Genomic DNA, 21159 nt, shown 5'->3' with positions numbered 1-21159 from the left:
GGATTTGAACCTCCTCTTTTTCTTCATAGACTAGAGTCGAGGGTTTTTTGTGTATGTCATTCACCCTTGTCTACTAGATCTTTAGTACCACTCGGGCTTCAGTCTTGGCGACATCCACATAACACTTACACATTACCATCTAGTTTCCTTTTAATTTCTCAACTTAATCATCCACAGGGAACTTGATCTTTTAGAAAAAGGTTGAAATGACTACTCAGAATTTATTCAAGGCCAATCGATCCAAGATCACATTATAAGTTGAGGGTGCATCTACTATGATGAAAATTGATCGATGAGTCTTCATTAGGGGCTCCTTCCTCAAGGATATGACTAGCTTAATATGTCCGATCAACTGAACTTTATTGCTAGTGAATTCATACAAGGGCAATTTCATGGGTTAAAGCTCACTCTTCTCTATTTGCAACTTCTCGAACGCCTTCTTGAAAATAATATTGACTGAGCTACCTGTGTCAAGAAAAGTACGATGTATGTTGTAATTAACTATAACAATCTTAATGATTAGAACATTGTCATGAGGTACTTCCACCACTTCTAAGTCCTTGGGCCTAAAGTTGATTTTGGACCCTTATGCTTGTTCATGATTGCACCTAACCGTGTGGATTTTCAGTTGGTGAGCATGTGACTTTCAGGCTTGATTGGAATCTCCATCAGTTAGTCCACCTACTATCATATCAATATCTCCCCGAGTAGCATTGTTGTGGTTTTCTTCTTACCAAGTAGGGCGGACACTCCTGTTCAACTCGAAAGGGGTCGAGACCCTACTCTCTCATTGTTAGGGTGCTTGCCGGTGTCGCTTGGCGTCTCAGTGGTCTCTTTTGGGCAGTTCGTTTGGTCGCTGATAACGCTAATTGCTAGGAGATAGCGAGCGATGGCAAAACCCTTGGTGGCTGCCCAACGCATCTCCTATTTATACTAATAACAATCCTCAGTGTTATGGATCCCTGACGGATGATACATACAGAATGGTGTGTTTCATCGGCGAGGCTCGGTGAACGATACTTGCTTGGCCTCTACGTGTTGTATAACATTATGCCTCTGCTCGTGATGATGCTCTTGGGGTCTCGATTGGGGTCCTTTGTGCAGTAGAGGTGGGAGAGGAGCTCAATGTTTAGGGGCAGATATAGGAGTGGGCGCTACTACCTCCTTCCCAACGGACTGAGCCTCCTTTACATTGATATACTTGGTTGCCCTTCTGAGCATATGGTCAAAGTTTCTAGGAGCTTTTTGATTAGGGATCGAAAGAAGTCTCCATCTGTAAGCCCTTGGGAGAAGGCACTCACCAAGATCTCTAGGGTGGCCGAAGGAACATCCATGATCACTTTGTTAAAACCTTTTTATGTACGCCTTCAGTGCCTCCTTAGGCCCTTGTTTAAGGGAAAATAAACTCAACATGATTTTGTGATAGCGGCGGCTATTGGCGAAGTAATGGAGGAATGCTTTGTGAAAATCCTTGAAGTAGCAAATGGACTTGGCAAGAAGCCGGTTAAACCATTTTTGTGCCGAGCGAGAGAGGATGGTAAAGAACATGTGACACTTGCCATCATCCGTAGCTACATTTTAAAATTTGAGTAGATGATCTTCCGGGTCAGTCACCCCCATACTCTCCAACTGCTAAGGGTTAGAAGTGGCTCGACAGTTTGTCTTCCCAAATTGTTTTAGGAGAACAACATATTTATCCACTCAGGGGTTTCCCTTATCGAAGATCACGAGCATGCGCGCCTCCAGAAGATGATACTTGGGATCTTTCCGCTTGGCTCATATCATCGAATAGTGAATGGAACAATGCCTTGTGATATGAGACTAGGGAGGGCTACACAGGCGGCAAGTTGATCAGTTGCTAGGTGCTTGTACGAAGCCAACCAAAGGAGGAATTGGTTGGAACCTAGTCGGCCCTTCCACTTGGGTTCCTCTCTCGGTGTGATGGCTCGTCATTGATACAGTAGTTGGGTCGCTCAACGAAGGATACCCGACCGTTGCTTGCTACTGTTGTACTAACTTCTGCACCCAGACAGTTATTAGTAGCTCTAAGTCTTCTTACGATAAAATAATGGTAGTGAATCATCCAGTCTCCTCCATCTTCACGTCTCAGATTCAAGTGAAGTTTCCACAGACGATGTCAAATTTGATTATGTCTGAAATCGGGGAAGATGGACTGTTGGGTAGGTGACTTTGATATTGACTTTGTGAATAAGTTGAAAACTGAAGGCACCAGGTGATACTGCTTGTCAAAAATAGAAAGTAGGGGAAAAAGTGTTAGCAATCGAGCCAGGGAGGGGTCCCCAACTCAAGCACTCCAATGCTCAAGTCAAACAGGTGGTCGAGAGAAAATGCAATGAACAGTATAAAGGAACTGTAGGATCCGAGTGTCTTAGGTTGCATAGTGTTACATACCTACGTCTGTAGATAAAGACCCATTTATATATTATTACTTTTTCTTTCTGTATGAATCTCAATACATTACTAAAATATGACTGACCCTTTTGAATTCTGACACTTTTCCGAAAAGGTACCACCATTTATGTGATTTGCAAAGTAGACATTTCCTTTATAAAGATAGCATAAGGAATATTCCTTTGTTTCTCTGACGACTATTACACAAAACGTCAAAAGGGAATATTAAATCGTTGAGTTGATGGATCCTTAATATGTTTTGCTGGCAGGCCGATCGAGTCCCCTTTTAGCCCGATCAACTCTTATTTACAGACGTGATCGGGTCGAATAAAGGATGGATGCCACTCTTAAAGATTAGTCTGTGCTCGACATGTACACTTGGATAAAGAGTTTGGTCCAGTCGGGGTGTTTGTCTAGCATGTACGATTGGACCTTATGTCCGATCGGCCAGAGCACTCAGCGGAGACACCTGACTCAGCTTTGAATGACATTGATACAACTCGAGGTTTCATCAACTCTAAGGGACTCGGGATCTGATCGAATTAGCGGTCTGATTGACTTGACCAATCAACTGAGACAGGTGACCTTGCTAACACCGAGTGTTGACTCTTCTTTGACTTTGACTACCATGCCAACGGGCTTTCTTAACTTCAACCTCGACTTCGAGGGCTCCATTTTATTCGTCATATCGAGATGGGCTTTTTGCTTGATACTGATAATCTCTGCCAAGCAGAGATGGCTTTCCTTTGTCTACTTTTGAGTTAACATATTTCTTTGTCTCCACTGATGATCTCTGTCAAGCAAACCTATGGCCTCAAGTCGGTTTGCACTTGATCCTGTCCGAAAGCAAAGAAGATGGTGGGTTGTGAATGTGACTTTATGGTTGAGTGGAAGTAGACTCCTCGCTGTTCTATAAAACTAGGAGCGTTAGTGCAAGGCCGCGAAGGGGTTCCTAGTGTTGGCCCGCTGACGCTCAAGTTAATCCTTCACTCAGTTGAGAAAAATAACAGTAATGAACAATAGAGCGTGTAGAATCACAAGATATCACTTACTTCCGCCCTATGAATAGGAACCACCTTTTATAGTGTTAATATAGCGTCTGCGCACACATCTCAAAGCATATGCATGTTTTCCAAAGTGTTATAGGGAAAGATCCAAGTTGAAAAGTGTCCTTGACATCTTTCCTTAAGCGAGCATACAAATCTCTGATGTGACAAGGTAGAAGCTTCTAAAGTATGATTTACCTGCTGGACATACTCTATTGTCAGTGACACTAACCTCCAAAAAGATACGATGAGATATATACAGGGGGTTCCATTGTAGGTCGATCGGAAACCGCACAGTAGGGATACTCTCACTTGGTCGTACTGAACGGAGCTATTTTCCTTTAATTGGCTTTCTTGTTGTCGGAGGATTGCCTTTCATCCGACCGGCCATGACGTCTGGTCGATCGAGACGGTGGTTCGGGAGATTTATTGTTTGTCTCTCAACCCCAATCGTAGATTTTCTGTGGTTGACATTGGGGTCCATTCGGCCCACTATGCTCGATGGGCATTAGGGCTAGTTTGGCTAATTATGTCTGATTAATGGACCTGGGTTTTTAACTATGTTGACTTTGATCTTCATGTCCGTCGTTCTTTCTTATTTTGACCTGGATGGCCTTTTCATCACCGTGGCACTGTACTTGTATCCATGGCTCACCGATTTGTGTTTTGCAAACTTTTATTGTATTTCTATGCTTTAAAATTTCAATATAAAGAGTGAACCTTGAAATTTCGAATAAAGTTGCGTTAAGCTCCTATCGATCCACGAAAATCATGCCAGAAACTGTCAACGTGAAGCCACAGTCAAGCATGGCTGCCATGCATCGATGCTGCGCAAGACATGGCCATGTGTGAGTGTCGAGAGGTGTAAGCAACCACGTTGGACCCCCTACAAATCTTTTCGAGTGGCTGTTAGGAAGTATCAAATCTAACACTGCCCCCCTATACGTCTTCCAAGAGGACCCTCTTGCTGCACATGTCTTAGCTGGCTGGTTCAACCTCCCGGGCCATGCCAATACTATCTATAGTCATCAATCATATCCAATAGATATCAATGACCCTTTTGAGATATATAGTGTAGACTGTAGATAGATGAGCTCTCAAATGCCACAGCACAGAGCATTGCTTGAATGGACCAACTAGCTAACCTAATGGGCCTAACTAGCTACACTTCGACCTGATTAGACAGACTGACGTACTGGCCCATCTGATCCTGTTTGTCTATTATATTAAGGATAAAATAGATAAGAGAATATTGTCATTAAATCGAACAAAAAAAAAAGAATATCTATTTTGAATTTTAAATGTAAGTATATAGACGACAAATAGATTACCATATTTGCCTACGTAGAGTATCCCTAACTTCCACAATATATATACACGACTTGAAGTGGAGCTGCATGCTTGCTGACTCAAGGCTAGCTAGGTACATAAGCTACGAAGCAGATGTCTATCGAGGGATAGATAGATAGATTGATCGATATACAGAGACCAGGGGCCCCACTACACGACACATAGTAGAGACGGAGGACAACAGCCATGTGTGAGATCAAAAGTGAAGGGAAAGAGAGCCATGCACGGCCTCTAATTCTGTATGGTGTGCAGAGGCCTAGCAATCAAATTCTAAAGAGGTCCTTAAAATAGCAGTTGTCTACCCTTTGCATAATTAGTTAGCTGGCTTGGTAATCATGGGCCAGGCAGGTCACATGCGATGATGGATACATCATTATATTATATAGACCTATCGCGTCGCCTTTAATGCAACTGCCGGTGCTTTACTACCTAGCAATTAATTGAATTTTCCAGCAACTGCAACAGCAACAGCATGCAGATGTTGCGTTACGGGTATTGTCGGTCGATAAACGTATATATATATATATATATTACATGCGTCAGTGAAAATTACTGTTTAACGGTCAGTTAGTGATGGCGATGCGTGCTGGATTCATAAATCCTGTTTATTTTGGATTCACCCTTTTTAGTTAGTGATAATGCTCCCACTTATTCATTGTTGATTTAAGACGACGACATCAGGGCACGATCATGGTGGATTCAACCTCCTATTAACTTGATTCTTAGTTTAGCATGCATGATAATTAATAATCATGATCCCAGAACATGATGAGCATGATCGATCGTGGAGTTTTCAAGGCTAAATCCAACGAAAGCTACCTTCCACCTACCAATCCAGATCGAGTAAACTACTCTCTCATTGCAACAAATTAAATTATTCAAGGAAGGAAACGTTAGAGTTTGAAATATTAGAACGTCAACATCAATGCGATAGTTGGTGCGCGCGCGTACGTTGTTATTTAACTAAATTTCATTGTTGTTTAACTAAATTCATTCAGTGCAACATGGGAGTACAGTGAACTTGATATATGGGCAAATATTACCGGTATGGACGGTTGCTTTAATTTAATATGGGCAAATAATGCAAGGAAATTAGATGATACTTACATGAATGTTGTATAATAAGGTAGTAGTACTAAGCTAGGGATTACAAAAGCTAGGGATTGAGAAGTGCTCAGGTTCTTAAACAGATTTAATGCCTGTTCACTGTACACCAAATAAGGTTCAATAAACACATACTTAGGTCCGTTAGGAACCGTTGTTTTAACAATGATTTTATACAGAATTTGAACGAGGGAATTAAAAACCAAACTGTCAGTGACAATTTTTTATCTTCACAGAGCATACATTACTATCAAATTGCAAGTCAAAACCTTTGGAAAAATGCATGCTTTGATTGTGAAAAAAAAAACAAGTAATGATTACATAGAAATGAGAATGAACCGTAAGGCTCACTGAAACTGCTGAGAATTTGGAGGATCCCTCATTTAAACAAACATTGTGCATTGCTTCATCTCATTTTCTGTCTCCTTCAAAAGAAAAAGTAATCTTGGAATCAAAACTAGCGATCACTTTTTCCTTTGGAGAAAAACCTGCTAAAACCACGACCATGCTTTTCGGGCAAAGCATTAGGTAAAGAAGTAGAAGAAGATGACCTCGAAGACCTATCCGTTCGATGCTTTGTATCAATAGGTGATTTGGGAAACGTACTTGCTTCAGTGTCCGATGGGCTTGTTTGGCCAGTGTATCCATCCAAAGGGAAATCATCACCAGCTCTAAGTGCTACAAAATCCACAGAACTTTCTGCCTCAGATATCGAGCGCCTTGAATTATGAGTGATTCGAGTGTTGAGGCTAGTTGAGTCCAGTACATCATCAAGATAACTATTGCTCCTGAGATGTCTATGATTTGGCAAGGAATCTGATTGTTCAGTTGGTGGACGCAACGTTTGCAATTGCCTACCAAGTAGAAGTATAGTCTCTTGACACTCTGCAAGCTTCTCTGCTGCTGCTGCTATATCTTTCTCCTATTAAAAGTATGGTGCTAATATAAGCATCAAAAGCATCTCGCCTTATCAATAAAAAGTACTCGTGCTAAAAATTTATACATTTAGTAAATGTTAATAGTACGACAGGTTCTGAACTTTTTTAAGCCAATCCAGTGAATAACTCACACAATGCAAATTCAATAGTAAACAATGTAACTACTGATAATAATGAATATCATAATGAGCTTAATGTCAAAAATATTGAGTGGATTTTAAATCAGCTTAACTTATTATCTCCCATTCTATCAACTATAGAATTATATTCAATGAATTATTCTCAAAAACAAACATCTAATCTACCTTTCCATAAACCCTATACATCCATTTAGTTAGTGGTGCAATTGTCTTGTAACATCTTACAATTTAAGTGGTACCGCACATCATCCTATTTTATTCTTGCACGGAAAATTAAAACATAATTCCATCCTTTTCCAGATAAGTTGATGCAGAAGGAAATATGGAGTTATTTGAATAGAGATACCTGTTTTGCCTTGACCTGAGTGTCAGCATCTGAGCACATTGAAGACTTTTCCTGCCTTTAATACAAGAAAGGAAAATTAAACAAATCAGACAAAAAAAACATAATAAAGGAGATTGATTTTCTAAATAAATGGCGAAATATCATGCAAATAGTTATCTACGCGATAATAGCTAACCTCTCAATCTGCTCCTCAAGACATCTTATTTTGGCCAAATCTTCCGAATGGATATGCCTTCCTTCGTGAAGCTCCTTGTTCAATTTTTCTACTTCCGTGTGTAGCAGGTTTACTTGACCTTCCAATTCTTGTGTACGCGATTCCAGCAATCTGTAAGACTCAGCCATACACTTCAATTGGGTTTCAGACAAGCTATTTGATTTTTGGCAAGTAACCAGTTTGGACTTTAGTTCTGCCACTTCTTGCTCAGTTTCAACCAGCCGGATTTTTGTCTCTTCCAACAAACTAGTACAGGCAGAAAGTTCCAGTTGCATCCTTTCTTTGTCCAACTTCAGTTGTTCAAATTCCTTTAATGAAAATTTCTGCACTGTATTTCTCTGTTCAAAACTGTCACTGAGAGGCCCTTCAATGTCAGGATGAGATGAAGAATGTGATAGAGCAATAGACCTTCCTGAGGAATTCTCATTTTTAGGCTCATGACTAGTCACTCTGTTTTCAAGTAATGTTACCTTGTCAATGCAATCTGAGACATTGCTTTCCCATTCATTGCCCATGTTTAAGGTCATCTTAAAGCCTATTTCAGTTGCTTCAGACAAAATATGGGAAAGCATCAGTATAAAACCATGCAAGCTTTTTCCATCACTTAGCACATCCTTGACATATGAAGACAACTGCTGGATTTTTTCAAGTAGTCCGTCAACATTGGGCTGCCCATCGAGTGCTCTTAGGGTTCGTTTACCATGAGACATAAGAAAATCTTGAATATCACACATGGCCTTCTTTAGATCCTGATTTAACTCATGCTTATCATCAGAACATGAAATTTTACCTTGCTTTGAAGATATACTGATCAGAGTAGTTTCATCCATGCCATCATTACTAGATTTTGGATCAGAGGATGCATCAACAGAGCAATTTTCCTCAATAAGACAATTCACAGATTTCCGAGGCAAATCCTCTTGTATTTCTTGCACAATATGTTGTATATCATCCAAAAGTTTGGCAATGTCATGTTCTTTAAACTGTTGTTTAACGATGGAAGCTATTCTTGATTGAAGTTTTACCAACAGAGAACCAAATTTGTTAGGTGACATTTCTTCAGAATGCTTTTGATTGGCACAGGGTGAATTTTCTGCATCCTCTGATGGCAGTTGCAGCTCATTTATATCATTTTCCTTCTGAATATGAGCCAACAGATTACCAGCTGGATTTTCACTTTTCATCTTTTTGTGCATGCCATCAGAAATAGTGACCATTCCATTAGACTCTGTTGTCAAACAAGCTAGTTTCTCCATCTCTAAAAAGTCATCCATAAGCTCCAAATGATTTGCATTATCTGCGTTCTTGACCTTTTCAGCATGTTTTTCTTTCTTGAATTGGGAGAGCTCTGACATCAATGTCGTAGCCCAAGGTTCAGAGTAACTTTCTACCTCATCAATACCATCTTCAGACATAGATGTTAAACTTGGTGGTTTACTTTCAATCTGACTTAAATTGTTTTCAGAAGAAATGTCAAAAATTGGATTTGACAAAATTCTTTGTTTGTTCAGTGCCAGCATCTGTGTTTCAATGTTACGAAGCTTGCTTGTTGTTTTGGCACAAATGTTCCTTGAAACCTGTAATTCACTGTTACGTTTGGTCAGAACTTCTTTTAACATTTTTGTTTCTTCTTCGGTTGCTAATAGGCGCGCTGTTAGAAACTCATTATCCTTCTGCAAAGCATGGAAACTCTCAGAGGCAAAATCCGAAATATGTGTTGACAAGTGATGTGGACTAGAACTCTTGGCAGGTGATGGCCGCACCCTAGTTTCCCCGTAATCATGGCTTAAATTCTCAACCTCTAGTTTCATTTGCGCTAATGCAGCAGGTCCAGGCAGCTTTTTCCTAACAAGACCTCGTAGTCTTTGGCATTCTGCTTCTAGTTTTGATATTTTCTTTATGTCTTCCAAGTGCTGCTTGTTTGCAACATCAGCTGACTTAATGCTCATATTTTTCTCTTCATTACGAATTTCAAGCTCCTTAGAAATAACATGAAGTTCGTATTTCAAGGAATTAACTTCTTTTTCATATGATAAAATATTACTCTTTAGCAGCTCAATTTTACTTTCTGCTTGCAGCTTCTCATCATTAATTTTCATTAGAATATCAGAACGCTCTTGCAGGGATCTTGACAATGCTTCATTTTCAGCAGAAGCTCTAAGCAGAGCTTGCTCAAAATCATCTATTTTTGTTTCTAGCTCTGCCTTAACTTTCTCCCATTGCTTGGTTTTTGCAAAGACAACATCATGCAACTTCTGCTCACTTTCTTCCTTCACATTCCGTATCTGTTTCATGCATTCTTTCAAGGCACTATCTAGATGTGCAGCACGTTCTTCAGCTGTAAGCTTCAATAGTGTTACAGACTCAAGTTGATGTTTCAGAGTGGATGATTCGGCTTCAGCTTTTTCCCATCCTACATCAATTAAGAATACCAAAGATTTCTCAAAAACATTATATTCAGAACCCTTTTGAACAGTGGACTAGAGATTTCCCTACAACATTAAATTCACAAAATCAACATAAAAAAGCTACGCAATCAGCTTAAACAATGAAAAGTATTGTGCTTGAGAACTCTGCACCAAATTTATCCATATAGGGTGATATAATACCAGATACTGCTTCTTCAGCAACTTTAGCATGTTGCTTGACCAGATTATCCTTATTTGTCATCTCTGTTTGTGCAGCGAATAACTTTTCTTTTAAGATCTTCACTTGCTCTTCCATTTCAGTCAGGTGTTCATATTTGTCAGCAGAGATTTGAACGTAGGTAATAGTATTTTTAGCATCCTGATACACAATCAAGTAATTCAAGTGAGCTAACATGTGAATCACAAGGAAAATACCAAATCAAGGAAATTAAATGATTTTTTTTTGGCTTGCAACCTGCAGGAAAGATAAAAATTAAAAACTAACATACGTGGGTTATTTTGATATTAATGGTTGAAGTGACATTAGGATATTACAAACATTAACTTCTCTCTTATGGCTTAGTGTTGTTGCTTCAAAGAAGCAGGTTCAACTCCATATTTGTGCTCTCTTAGAAGCTTCTATATAGGTTGATGCAGGTTGTAGCTCCTATAGTAAATATGAAATCACCTATCTCTTTTGATAATTTACAAGTCCTCTGTTAGGTAACAGACATTTTGTACTTTTAGTCCATCCAAAATGACAGTCTAGGTATCTCTTGCTTATATATCAAATGATGTTGATTATAAAGAACTATGTATAGTGAGTTTTTGCACTCAAGAGTAATATACTTGCTAGTTTTTTTTTTAATTCCTTTTGTTTAGTTTTTCAGGTTAGAGCTACTTTTCCAGTGACAGTCATATTCACTAAACCTTGGTAAAATGTAGCAAAATCTTGAATAAATCAAGCATAAGACTAATGGTTGTTCAGTTATAAAAATGGATCATGATTTGACTTAATTTTGCTTATGACAGGTACCACTTAATATATCTTTAGTTTTTAAATTTTTTATATATCCTTCTCCCAAATCCAATGGAATTTGTAAACTTGGAAAATCAAAATTATGAAACAATTTCTCATTTCTGAAGGTCAATATCCAATCAACTTGAATGGAACCACTGATGCCTTATGGTTATTGTTCTGGTCAATAAACAGTGTAGAACACATGCATTCCATAAGAATTCAAGCTGCAACACATTATTATTCACTTCAGATGCCTAAAGACAATAATAAACAAACCTGATTTGCTAGACTTCCACTAGAGTTGGACAAATTGGTGGTGGTGTCAGTTGACGTTACTGCCTTCTCAGATGACTTCTTCTTCCATGGCCAACTTCTCCTGTCCATCGCTGATCACACAGCTACTCGGAAGGCTATGCTGTTGAGCCATACTTTCAATCAACACAGTGATAGAGGACGAGAAAAGTGAAAAGAAATGTTGGATATAACAAGAAATAGTGATGAGGATTTTAAGTACAAACAAAATATACTGATAGGACATACAAAAACTATGCAGCTTCCAGAATTTAAAAGAACTGCTCTTTAATGTTTAAATGTGTGATAAATCTTTGTTTATTTCATTTTTTTCATTTTTGTTAAAAAATTTAGATTTTTTCTTTCCTTTATTTGTATCATCCATAAAGCAAGCTGTTGAGATTAACCGTATTGAGAATCCAGCAAACAGTTAGATGTGTGACTCAAGCTATCTTAATTACTAAAGAAAACTAAAAGAAAAGAATGAGGTGCGCCAGAACATAGATAGTTTTCTGTATTGCAGGCCTAGAGGTTTGAAAGATGATATCTGGGAATACAGCAAGGCCTCAGAGATGGCTTACTATATGTGTCGCCCTAATTTAATCTCACGTGTTGGTTGAGGTCTGAAGGGGACCCTTGATGTAACGATAAAGTTGTTTGTGATGATAAAGTTGTTGCCGTGTGACCTAGTGTCATAGGTTGGAGTCGCGAAAACAATCTTTTACAATGCAGGTAAGACTACATACAATAGACTTAATATGGTCCGACCATTCCCTAAGACCCGCCGTATTGGTAGGAGCTTCGTACACAGAGCTGCGCTTTTATGTTGGGTTGAGGTCTAATGGAGAAGCTTTCTAAGTTTAGATGAGTTAGCCTCTTGTACTTGAGCATTTTGGATCAGTAGTTAACCTGACAAGTTAATAGGTCAATTGTCTCATTTAAGTGAGTTGTGACATTATATTTCTAATTGCATGGATGCAAACAAATCAATTCATTTAAGAAACAGTAAAAAATTTAGGGATGGAATTGAGCACCATAGGCTAGATTGACAGAGTTGTACACTTCATTATAAGAAACAGAAAGTCCAAGACAGTATCAGGATTCAAGCAGGAACAGCTTGGCAATTTTTTTTATCAAGATCAACCAACATTAGTAAGTGAAATTAGTGAGCCGATTTGCAAAGACAATTTAAGCCCTTCGAGTCCTGACATATAATGTCTATAGTCAAAGGAAATTGATTGTATGTTGCACAAAATACATAGACACTGCAAAAGACAAGAGAACATTATCAGCCTTGTGTGAGAGATTGTCATCAACCTATGGGAATGTGGTTTTTGTTGTTTCGTTTTGTTCATAGTGAAATATTCCTCCTTGGGCATAAACCATATCTGACGTAAGGATTCCAAGTGAATTCCTACGTTTGTGTTGTATTCAATCTCTAGATGTCTATGGATTATCATAGTTTGGTAACACAGTCCCTCTTGCGGTGGCCAAGTACCAAATGCTATTGCACATTGTTTTATAAAAAGGTTGTATCATGCAATAGCTAGCTACTAAGCTATCATAACTTGAAAGACAAGTTACCAAGGAATACTGTCAAAATGAACAAAAGATGCCCAATTTCTGTCTGGGACAATTAATTGCAATTGGAACCACATGTGACTTAATTATGTGTCCAGACTATTATTATCTATGCACTCAATCATTGCACACTCTCATGTTGGCAACTTACATGCTAAATTACTAGTCCATTATTGTACCCACCAATATGCCTGTTTCATGAGAGAGATTCAGATGGTAAATTACTTGTCCATTATTGTACCGCCAACACAACTGTTGCAAGAGAGATAAATTCAGAAGGCAAATTACACCATGGTAAGCAAGAGAACCATACAAAATATATAAAAGATAATTCTGCAAAAAATTTGTTGAGCAAAGATTTAGCTATCAATTATTGATCATAAAAGTTCCAGAGTAGGTGCAGTTAACACTTGGATGTAAACTAACTAACTTTTTCCATAACATGGAAATAAATGAGAGTGAAAATTTTAAATTTAGCTGTCAGATAATTAACTAGATGAAATTGTTCTCAAAGCTGACCTTTGCAAAAGTTTTTGAAATATTCTGATGTAGCAAGAGCGTGGGTAGTATTCACTGCAAAAATCAAGCAAGTCATTACAATTTTGCAGGGAACCCATTGGAACAATTTCGTGCAGACAAGAATGTGTGGATAAAACATGTAGATCATTGAGGAGAAACCAAATATGAATTGTATAACAGCAGTAACTGAAAGAGATACACTTAACAAGCTACATTTGTTTCCTGATGCAACATGATAAAAATGAATTAAAAAAGAAAAAGGAAAAAAAAAGGAATCATGGTAACCAAATAGCTGACCTTTAGAAACAGCTAATTTCAAACATATAGAAAAGACATACTCAAAAGAAAATTTTCATGAGCATCGTAAATAATCTGCACATGAAATTAACATCCCATTGCTCCGTTGTAAATAGCAATTCACTTTTTTATGTCAATCCAATTAAAAGCTTAAACTACCAAAAGAAAAAAAATATGATTTTTTATGTTGGACAAGAACAGGCGCAAGAACCTCAAACGCACAACTCGCCTCCTACAAGTATCTTACATTCATAAAATCCGGAAAAGAGGGGTGATGGTGCATCAAGTATAAACACACTACGACTGTGATGCATTAATGCGACATGAACATTGAAGCGAGGATGAGCACAAGTTAGGGGAGCCAACTTTATCACACGGCGTAAATTAGAGAGGCCACCGAGGAAAAGCACTGAGCAATGGCCCAAAGTTGGGTGGAATTCTTTAAAATTGAGGGTAGGAGGTGGAGTAGGTGTTACACATACATAAAGTGTTTCCAGAGTGTAACTATAAGGAAGAAATCATCCCTCCTGATCTAATCTCGCAAGTACGTCCTGGAAGCAATAATGCTTCAGAAGGAATATCGAGCATTATTTTTCAAAAAGTCCAGTTCATCGATTCTTTTTTAATCTCCCACTAGCATCACTGGCCTACCACGCACATAAAAAAGGCTTAGGTTCCATCAATCGTCCATATGACCCAATAACTTCAATTCGAAGAAAGACCAAATGTTAAAGCACTCAGTTGCAAAAACAATGGGAAAAAAAAAAGTATCGGTAACGGATAATGAATCGGCGCAAATTGTATTGGGAAAACTGATGTGCGAGAAAAGGGATTTTTTTTTTTTAATCAGAGAATGGATAATCCAGGAAAACACAACTTGCTCAGCATCTTCGGCGCTATTTAATACAGGGAAAACAAAAAAATGTCCAAAACACTGCAGCTGTATAACCCGAAATAGATTCACCAGAGCAAAGCGGACACGATCAGGACTCACCAGATGAACAATGCAGCTCGCTGGAAGCAAATTCTACTATCAGATCTGACGAATCGTGAGTAGTCCCATTAATCCCTTTCTTCCAAACTCTGCTTTCATTTTCTGAACTAGTCCGTGGACACCGACAGACGGAACAAGAAAGAGAGGAAACAGAAAGAAGAACGGAGGGAGGAGGCGGTGGAGGAGAAGTAGCCTGGAGGTCAGTAGTAATTCTTTGCCTGCTCTGCCGCGCCAGCCACCTCTCTCTCTCTCTCTCTCTCTCTCTCTCCTCCGCTTCCTGACACTCCGGTCTCAGTTCGCAGAGACTTGTGTGTGTTTTCTTAAAATAAAAAACAAAGGGAAGAAGGAAAGGGAAAAAGGAGATCGAGGTGGGTAATGACTAATGAGCATATTGGCGTTAGGTTGCCCCCGTTTCAAAGGCGATAGCTTAAAAGGTGCCGAAAGATTGCCCGCTTTTCTTCTCGAAATCGCAGATGCCTCAACGGGCCCACTCGGTCGATCGAATTACTAATCAGGTACAAAAGCGGGGTGAACATTAGCCTGCATCGTAAAGATGCTGGGTTTGCTTCGTAAATTTGGTTAAAAATCATACAAAACGCCTCATGCTTCATACAATAACAAACTGACCCTCGTTTTTATTTTTATCAAATGGCACTTCTACATAATAAACTTTTTTTTTTTCATTCTCCCAATCAGTGATCTTCATTTTATCATGTCTATTTCGTGAGCGTTGGTGAATGAGTCTGGGTTGATGAAATATTTTGAAGAATTTATGAAAGACGCTGAGATGCTGATATAGTTTGTGCCCTTTAAAAAGGGCCACTTGTAATGGCTTCCTGCTTTTCAGCTCACACCTCGCAATCTCTCTGCCACCGAACACAACTTTGTCAGAACAAAAGAGTCAAAAGATAAATTGCTGGGTGCAGCTGTGGGCATCAGAGCTCTACTACTCTCCTCGATTTAAAGTAATCTTTGAGTCCATGTCCGGTACAGTAGTAAATGCAAATAGTAACAGCAAGTAGTAAGAGAAGATGTCAAAGGGAGCGGAGAATGAGACATCTTGGATTGTGATATAAGATTGGAATGGAATCCACCAACAGTTTGTTTTAAAGCGGAGTTAGTTACAGACAGTATTTAGTTATTTTTTTAAAAAAAATTGAATGTCTTTCTATGTTGATTTTTTTTTTAAAAATTAATCATAAACAAATTTATGAATTTGTGAAAAATATGAACGAAGAAGAGGCGCACCGGACAGATGGGGCCCGCGGGGTAGCTGGTGCCGGAGGCGAGGATCCTCAGGAAAGGGACGAATGTAGGGACTCACTCAATAAGCGGATCTCGATCCGCGGTATTCCGGTTCGGGCCCCGTTACGGCACGGTCCATGTCGATGGGAATCAGAGTGGCGGTGTAAATTCCAGGTATTTAGCGCGTCTCACCAACCACGGCGCGGCCTCATAATTTCGCCAACTGTCTTCGTGCTTTTTCGTGTCGTACTCGTCATGCTTTGGATCCATTTTCCTTCCCAACTTTGTCTGTCGTTTTACATCTTTCTTGCTCCACGGTATCACGCTTCTCTCTGGTTACTTTCGGCAATATGCCTGTCCAATACATCACCAACAAATCTTAATTAATGCCTACAGTTCGCCTACAATTCGCATGTTTTTTTCACAAATTTATATCATTTTGAACTTTGATACAGGAAATGAATATGTATCAGCCATCCAAAAACTTCTTTTTTTTTAAAAAAAAATAGTTAAATAATCCATAACAAGTAGATCTGGAATAAACATACAACACAAAGACGAAGTAATTTGCTGAGTTTAAAGGCCAAGTGTTAATTAATTTGCAGTGGTTGCTGTAAGCCTGTAACAATTGACAAGAGGCAAACTTTAATTATCATAGCTAGTTACCGATGCAAGCAATTAATGATGAATTAAATCCATTTAATTAAGTCTCTAGGAGAGCAGTTCACCGATGAATGAAAAGAATGTCTGCACTCCATTAAAGAGGCAGATTAATGGGTGGTTGTCATTATGTAACTACTGCTTTCGGCCTTCAACAATTTGAATAATGAGGGTATATATAAGTCTTTTCATAGTCTCCAATTTGACACCTTAATATCATTTCAAAAATATAAAAACCTATCACTATTTTTACAATAAAAAAATTATTATTATTTTTTATACATCATTAATAATCAACCCCATCCCTATAATTAATTTTGAGATGAAAGAGCTTGAAATTTCAAGCCTCTCTGTTCCATGCAGCATTTAGAATGTCATTTATCTGAACCGTGAAAATCACTACACCAAAAGAATTAGCCTTGGCCCAAATAATGGCATCAGTTCAATTCTGAATATGAAAGCCCACACAGGGCAGATAAATAAATGTGGCTCTTAAAAACAAAAATAAATAAATAAATAAATAAATAAAGACCTAGCCATAATATAACTTGGCGTATTAAAAATCGTCTTTGGAATCGAAGCAAGCCACCTTAAGCTTCTCCATCCACGCTGGCCAAGCATCTTTCTCTCCTCGATCGTCGTTGAACTCGAGCCAACCCAAGCAAAACGCGGTTATTCGACACGCGGCGCCATCCTATTCATTGGACACGTTGTCAAGGCGGAACCTAAACGCGCTGTTTAATTCAATTTATTGCCCGACAAAACGGAGGGGGCAGGAAGCCGGAAACAAAGCGCGCCGCTCTGGGAAGGGTTTCTGAGCTTCTCCGGCGATCGAGCGACAAAGGGCAAGACGTCGACGAGATGATCAAGGCCGGATCCATCGCTGCTTCGCTCGCGGCTTCCTTCTCTGCTACTCTCGCCGCCGCGGCCACTCCTTACGTCTTCGCGGTTATTTCCCCATCCGCCCCCACTAAAGAGGTATGCATAACCTTATCTCCTGTTGATTCATTAAGATTGTTTACGGATTCGTGATGGATTTGCGCGATGCTTAGGGATCGGGATCAATGAAAAATGCTTCGGGATCTGATTCGAAACGGAGAGCCGAGGACAAGTTCGCGCCGAGGTACGACGGCCTCAGATTCATTGAGACGCTTGTGACCGCGCACCGGTGATTCGCTTTTTCCTTCTCGATGCTTCATTCCATTCCTCGGCGCTTCCGGTAAAATTGCCCTCTTTATTCCCCATGTTGATTTGTGATTGGTAGCGTGAGATTTCAACAAGTAGTTCTTTGTTTTTAGGACAAAATAGATAGCTTTAAACGAGTTTTTGTTCTAATATTTAGGAATATTGTTCCTTATCACCTGCAAGAAATTTTTACCGTTGTTAATTGGTTTTGTGGTATTCTTTGATCGTTTGTTTTATCATACGATGAACATAAGACAAAACAAGGGAACAAAGTAGAGATTGATTCTGCTTCCTTGTCTATATCATTCATTTTATTAATGTATCATTTTGTATTTTCTTCAATTGACATATTACTCTTGGGTACGACTACTTGGAAAGATCAAATGCTGGGGAATTCATTTAATATGAGAAAAGATAGATGAAATTTACTCTCAGTTGGTAAATATGGTAATAAATGTTGCCGCCTTGTTCGAGATCCTTGATAAATTAGATTGCTGGTAGAAGAATGGATAATCAAGAACGTGTGTGTTCTTACAAGAATTTGTATAAATTAAACCAACCTTGCACAATCGATCTTCTTCAATTTATTTGTGTCTACTTTAAAACGTGTTCAGTTTCAGCCATAATCATAGATTGACAAGCTTAAGTGGAGCATCATGATTAATACTGGAATGCTAGTCAACTTCATTCCAAACGTTATTTTTTCACAAAATTATAATGAAGTATTTAGAACGGATAATGATCTTTCAGTTTTAGCATATAATTCCACCAGAAAATTCTCTCTCGGGAGGCAAGAGAGGACATCAGAATTTAGTCATGGCTATATTCTTCTATCATTTTCAGCATAAAAGGGAAAGATGGAGGTTTAAATTTCATCATCTTGGAAAATTTTGATTAGAGAATAATATATTCCATCACATGGTGGGATAATAGTTTTTTTTTTTTCAAATGCAATTGAGGTGGTGTTGGTAGATTTGTAATGTCTTACTATAACCAATATCATTCTTCTACCTCTCCACTTTCATTACCTCTCCAGCATGCTTTTACTGTTCTATGATAGATTGAATGCATCCTTGCTACGCTCGGTGACATGCCCAAGAAGCCCTCTACCTCCTCGCTTTGTCCTTGGCCATATAACCTCCAAGGGGAACAAAGATCAATTGCCTCCTCACCATGCTTGATGATTTCCTCCGTCTTCCCATGTTCTTTCATGTGCAATCTCCTCTTGCTAATATCATTGATGAGAAGCGCAATCTCCTCTGTCATTCACTATTTATCGATTAGAGAAGATGCCTTCTCTTCTTGGGTAGATTTGAGGACAAGCGATTTTTTTTTTCAGGAAAAAATAAAGGCATTTTCTATTTGTCTCTTGTTACTTGATTCTTTCTGTACAAAAGAGTTGTCACCATGAATGCAATTATCTATATCAAATCCATCTCCCACAAGATAGCCTTTGGTGGTCCTCTAGTAGTGACTAGCTCAATTGCAGGGTGGTCCACTCGACTTTCCTAGAGACCAAGCAAGTTGAGTGAGACCCGATGACACCTTGCGACACAAAACTTGGTTGTCAAGTCCCTTTGACCTTCCTGTCTATCTTCCAAGACATCAAATAGGTCCAGCGACACGCACTGAAACTTGAGCCTTGTGGTAGGAATCAAGTCAACCAATACGGCGAGGAAGACAAGCATGAACAAAACGGACAGTTGTCCGGCACACATGAGTTCATAGGAAGGCTTACATAAATTTAGGAATGGGTGATGACAACTCGTGATGGTCCTGGGGTGAGTTGACGGGAGCGCTGTGACCAACTGAATCACATTTTGCCCAATGAATGGGTGATGACAAGAGAAGATGACTTGTATTATTTTTTTCAAATGGAAACTCCTATCCTATGGGGAGAAAATGACTTCCTCCTCTCTCCATCCTTTCTTCTAATACAATTTCGGCTCTAGGGGGACCGCTGATGTGACGGTTCCACATTTTTTTTCTAATACAATTTCTTTCAATGTCTATGCTTTTCTCTCACTCTGTGTATATATACAATCCTTCGACAAAATGGACTTTCCTAAAGCTGAAAATTCTCTCATCATAATTTTTCGTCTTGCCAAATGTAGAAACATCCAAAATATAATTTCCAAGAGAATATTTTCTCCAAACAAAACTGACCTATGATATCTATTACTCTCCTATTTAACTAAATCTCTATTTGAATCGTGTGCTTTCTTTGAATTCTATACAATAACATTTCTCATTTTGCATTTAATTTTGGAGTAAGAAATTAAGTACACTGCGTCGATGCAAAATATTTAAAAACCAAACGAGCAAAGAAATTAAGTTTTAATTATGACATTTGCTGATAACCATCATACACCACAGTACTTAGTTGAATAATTAACTAAGAAATCAAGTGCTTTTATAAATTACACACAAAAGTAAAATAGAAAAGAGAAACTTCGCTCAAAACAAATGCATAACACATATCTCCTAAAAAAACAGAATTATTAAGCAGCAACTACATGCATAGTATGTATGGGCTGCACCTTCGTGCAACACATATCATATCTCTCTCTCTCTCTCTCTCTCTCTCTCTCTCTATATATATATATATATATATATATATATATAAACCTCTTCATCTTAATTCTTCTATGGCTTCTGATTCACCTCGGTGTGCGGATGGCCGGGCCAGTTGGAATGTGGAGGCCAAATTGGGAGCTTCTTATAGATGCGTGGGTTGTCAAATATTGGATGCTTAAATATTGGGTGCTTGTAGTACGGCATTGGAGTTGGCTTGTACGTTGGTGCCGCCGGCGGGTTATAATACCCTCCTGAAGGCGGTTTATAAATTGCCGCCGGCTTGTACGTTGGTGTCCGTGGAGTATAATATCCTCCCGATGGTGCCTTGTACTTAGGCGTTGGCTTGTACGTTGGTGTCAGTGGATTATAGTATCCTCCAGATGGTCGCTTGTACGTCGGCACCGGCTTATAGGTTGGTGTCGGTGGGTTATAATGTCCTCCGGATGGTGACTTATACGCTGGTGCCGGCTTGTAGGTTGGTGCTGGCGGGTTATAGTTTCCTCCTGATGGCGGATTGTATGCTAGCGTTGGCTTTGTTGGTAGTTTTGAGAGCATGAAACAAAAATAAAATAATGCGATGACCACTCACATTGATCTCTCGAAGAAATCGTCGAAGAATCGCCGGAGACGTCGCTGTTGCTATTGCTGTCGCTAAGAAGATCACCTCCGGAACCTCCTCGAACTCTTTCACAAACTAAATCCCGACCTCTAGACGTTCTCCTTTGCTCGAGCAAATCTCCTCACAACTTGGCAGTGCTCTCTCGTTGATCACCTCCGCTTCACCGTTGTCCCTTTTCTGATTGCCTTGGGCGCCTCTTATAAGAAGGCTAA

The 21159-nt window shown here is 39.1% G+C and overlaps 2 protein-coding genes across 4 annotated transcripts; one reads left to right on the top strand and one right to left on the bottom strand.

Annotated features, from left to right (window-relative positions):
- Positions 1–6017: 6017 nt before the first annotated feature.
- On the bottom strand, positions 6018–15069 carry LOC122041499 (filament-like plant protein 4). Of its 3 annotated transcripts, XM_042601197.1 has the most exons (8): positions 14662–15069; positions 13371–13424; positions 13003–13103; positions 11256–11394; positions 10160–10337; positions 7512–9963; positions 7337–7391; positions 6018–6834 (listed from the first exon to the last, which is right to left on the bottom strand). In XM_042601197.1, exons 4-8 carry the CDS (start codon positions 11361–11363, stop codon positions 6370–6372), a joined length of 3258 nt encoding a protein of 1085 aa, XP_042457131.1. In that variant the 5' UTR covers positions 11364–11394; positions 13003–13103; positions 13371–13424; positions 14662–15069; the 3' UTR covers positions 6018–6369. The 3 variants fall into 3 exon arrangements, with proteins under 3 accessions (XP_042457131.1, XP_042457130.1, XP_042457132.1); XM_042601196.1 differs by lacking the exon at positions 13003–13103; XM_042601198.1 differs by lacking the exons at positions 13003–13103; positions 14662–15069 and adding an exon at positions 13915–14065.
- A 2251-nt stretch (positions 15070–17320) lies between these two features.
- On the top strand, positions 17321–18120 carry LOC122041498. The gene is made up of 2 exons (XM_042601195.1): positions 17321–17544; positions 17619–18120. The coding sequence occupies exons 1-2, from the start codon at positions 17428–17430 to the stop codon at positions 17736–17738; spliced, it is 237 nt and encodes a 78-aa protein (XP_042457129.1). The 5' UTR covers positions 17321–17427; the 3' UTR covers positions 17739–18120.
- The last annotated feature ends 3039 nt before the right edge of the window (positions 18121–21159 follow it).

The sequence above is a fragment of the Zingiber officinale genome, chromosome 2A (genome assembly GCF_018446385.1).
Source record: "Zingiber officinale cultivar Zhangliang chromosome 2A, Zo_v1.1, whole genome shotgun sequence".
Classification (NCBI taxonomy): Eukaryota; Viridiplantae; Streptophyta; class Magnoliopsida; order Zingiberales; family Zingiberaceae; genus Zingiber; species Zingiber officinale.
This window is presented reverse-complemented; position numbering and strand designations above follow the sequence as displayed.

Coding starts and splice junctions, on each gene's coding strand:
- LOC122041499 (XM_042601197.1), bottom strand. CDS start 11,363: ATGGACAGGAGAAGTTGGCCATGGAAGAAGAAGTCATCTGAGAAGGCA. Junction 10,338..11,255: donor GTGGAAGTCTAGCAAATCAG/GTTTGTTTATTA, acceptor ATTGTGTATCAG/GATGCTAAAAATACTATTAC. Junction 9,964..10,159: donor TGCTGAAGAAGCAGTATCTG/GTATTATATCAC, acceptor TAATTGATGTAG/GATGGGAAAAAGCTGAAGCC.
- LOC122041498 (XM_042601195.1), top strand. CDS start 17,428: ATGATCAAGGCCGGATCCATCGCTGCTTCGCTCGCGGCTTCCTTCTCT. Junction 17,545..17,618: donor CATCCGCCCCCACTAAAGAG/GTATGCATAACC, acceptor CGCGATGCTTAG/GGATCGGGATCAATGAAAAA.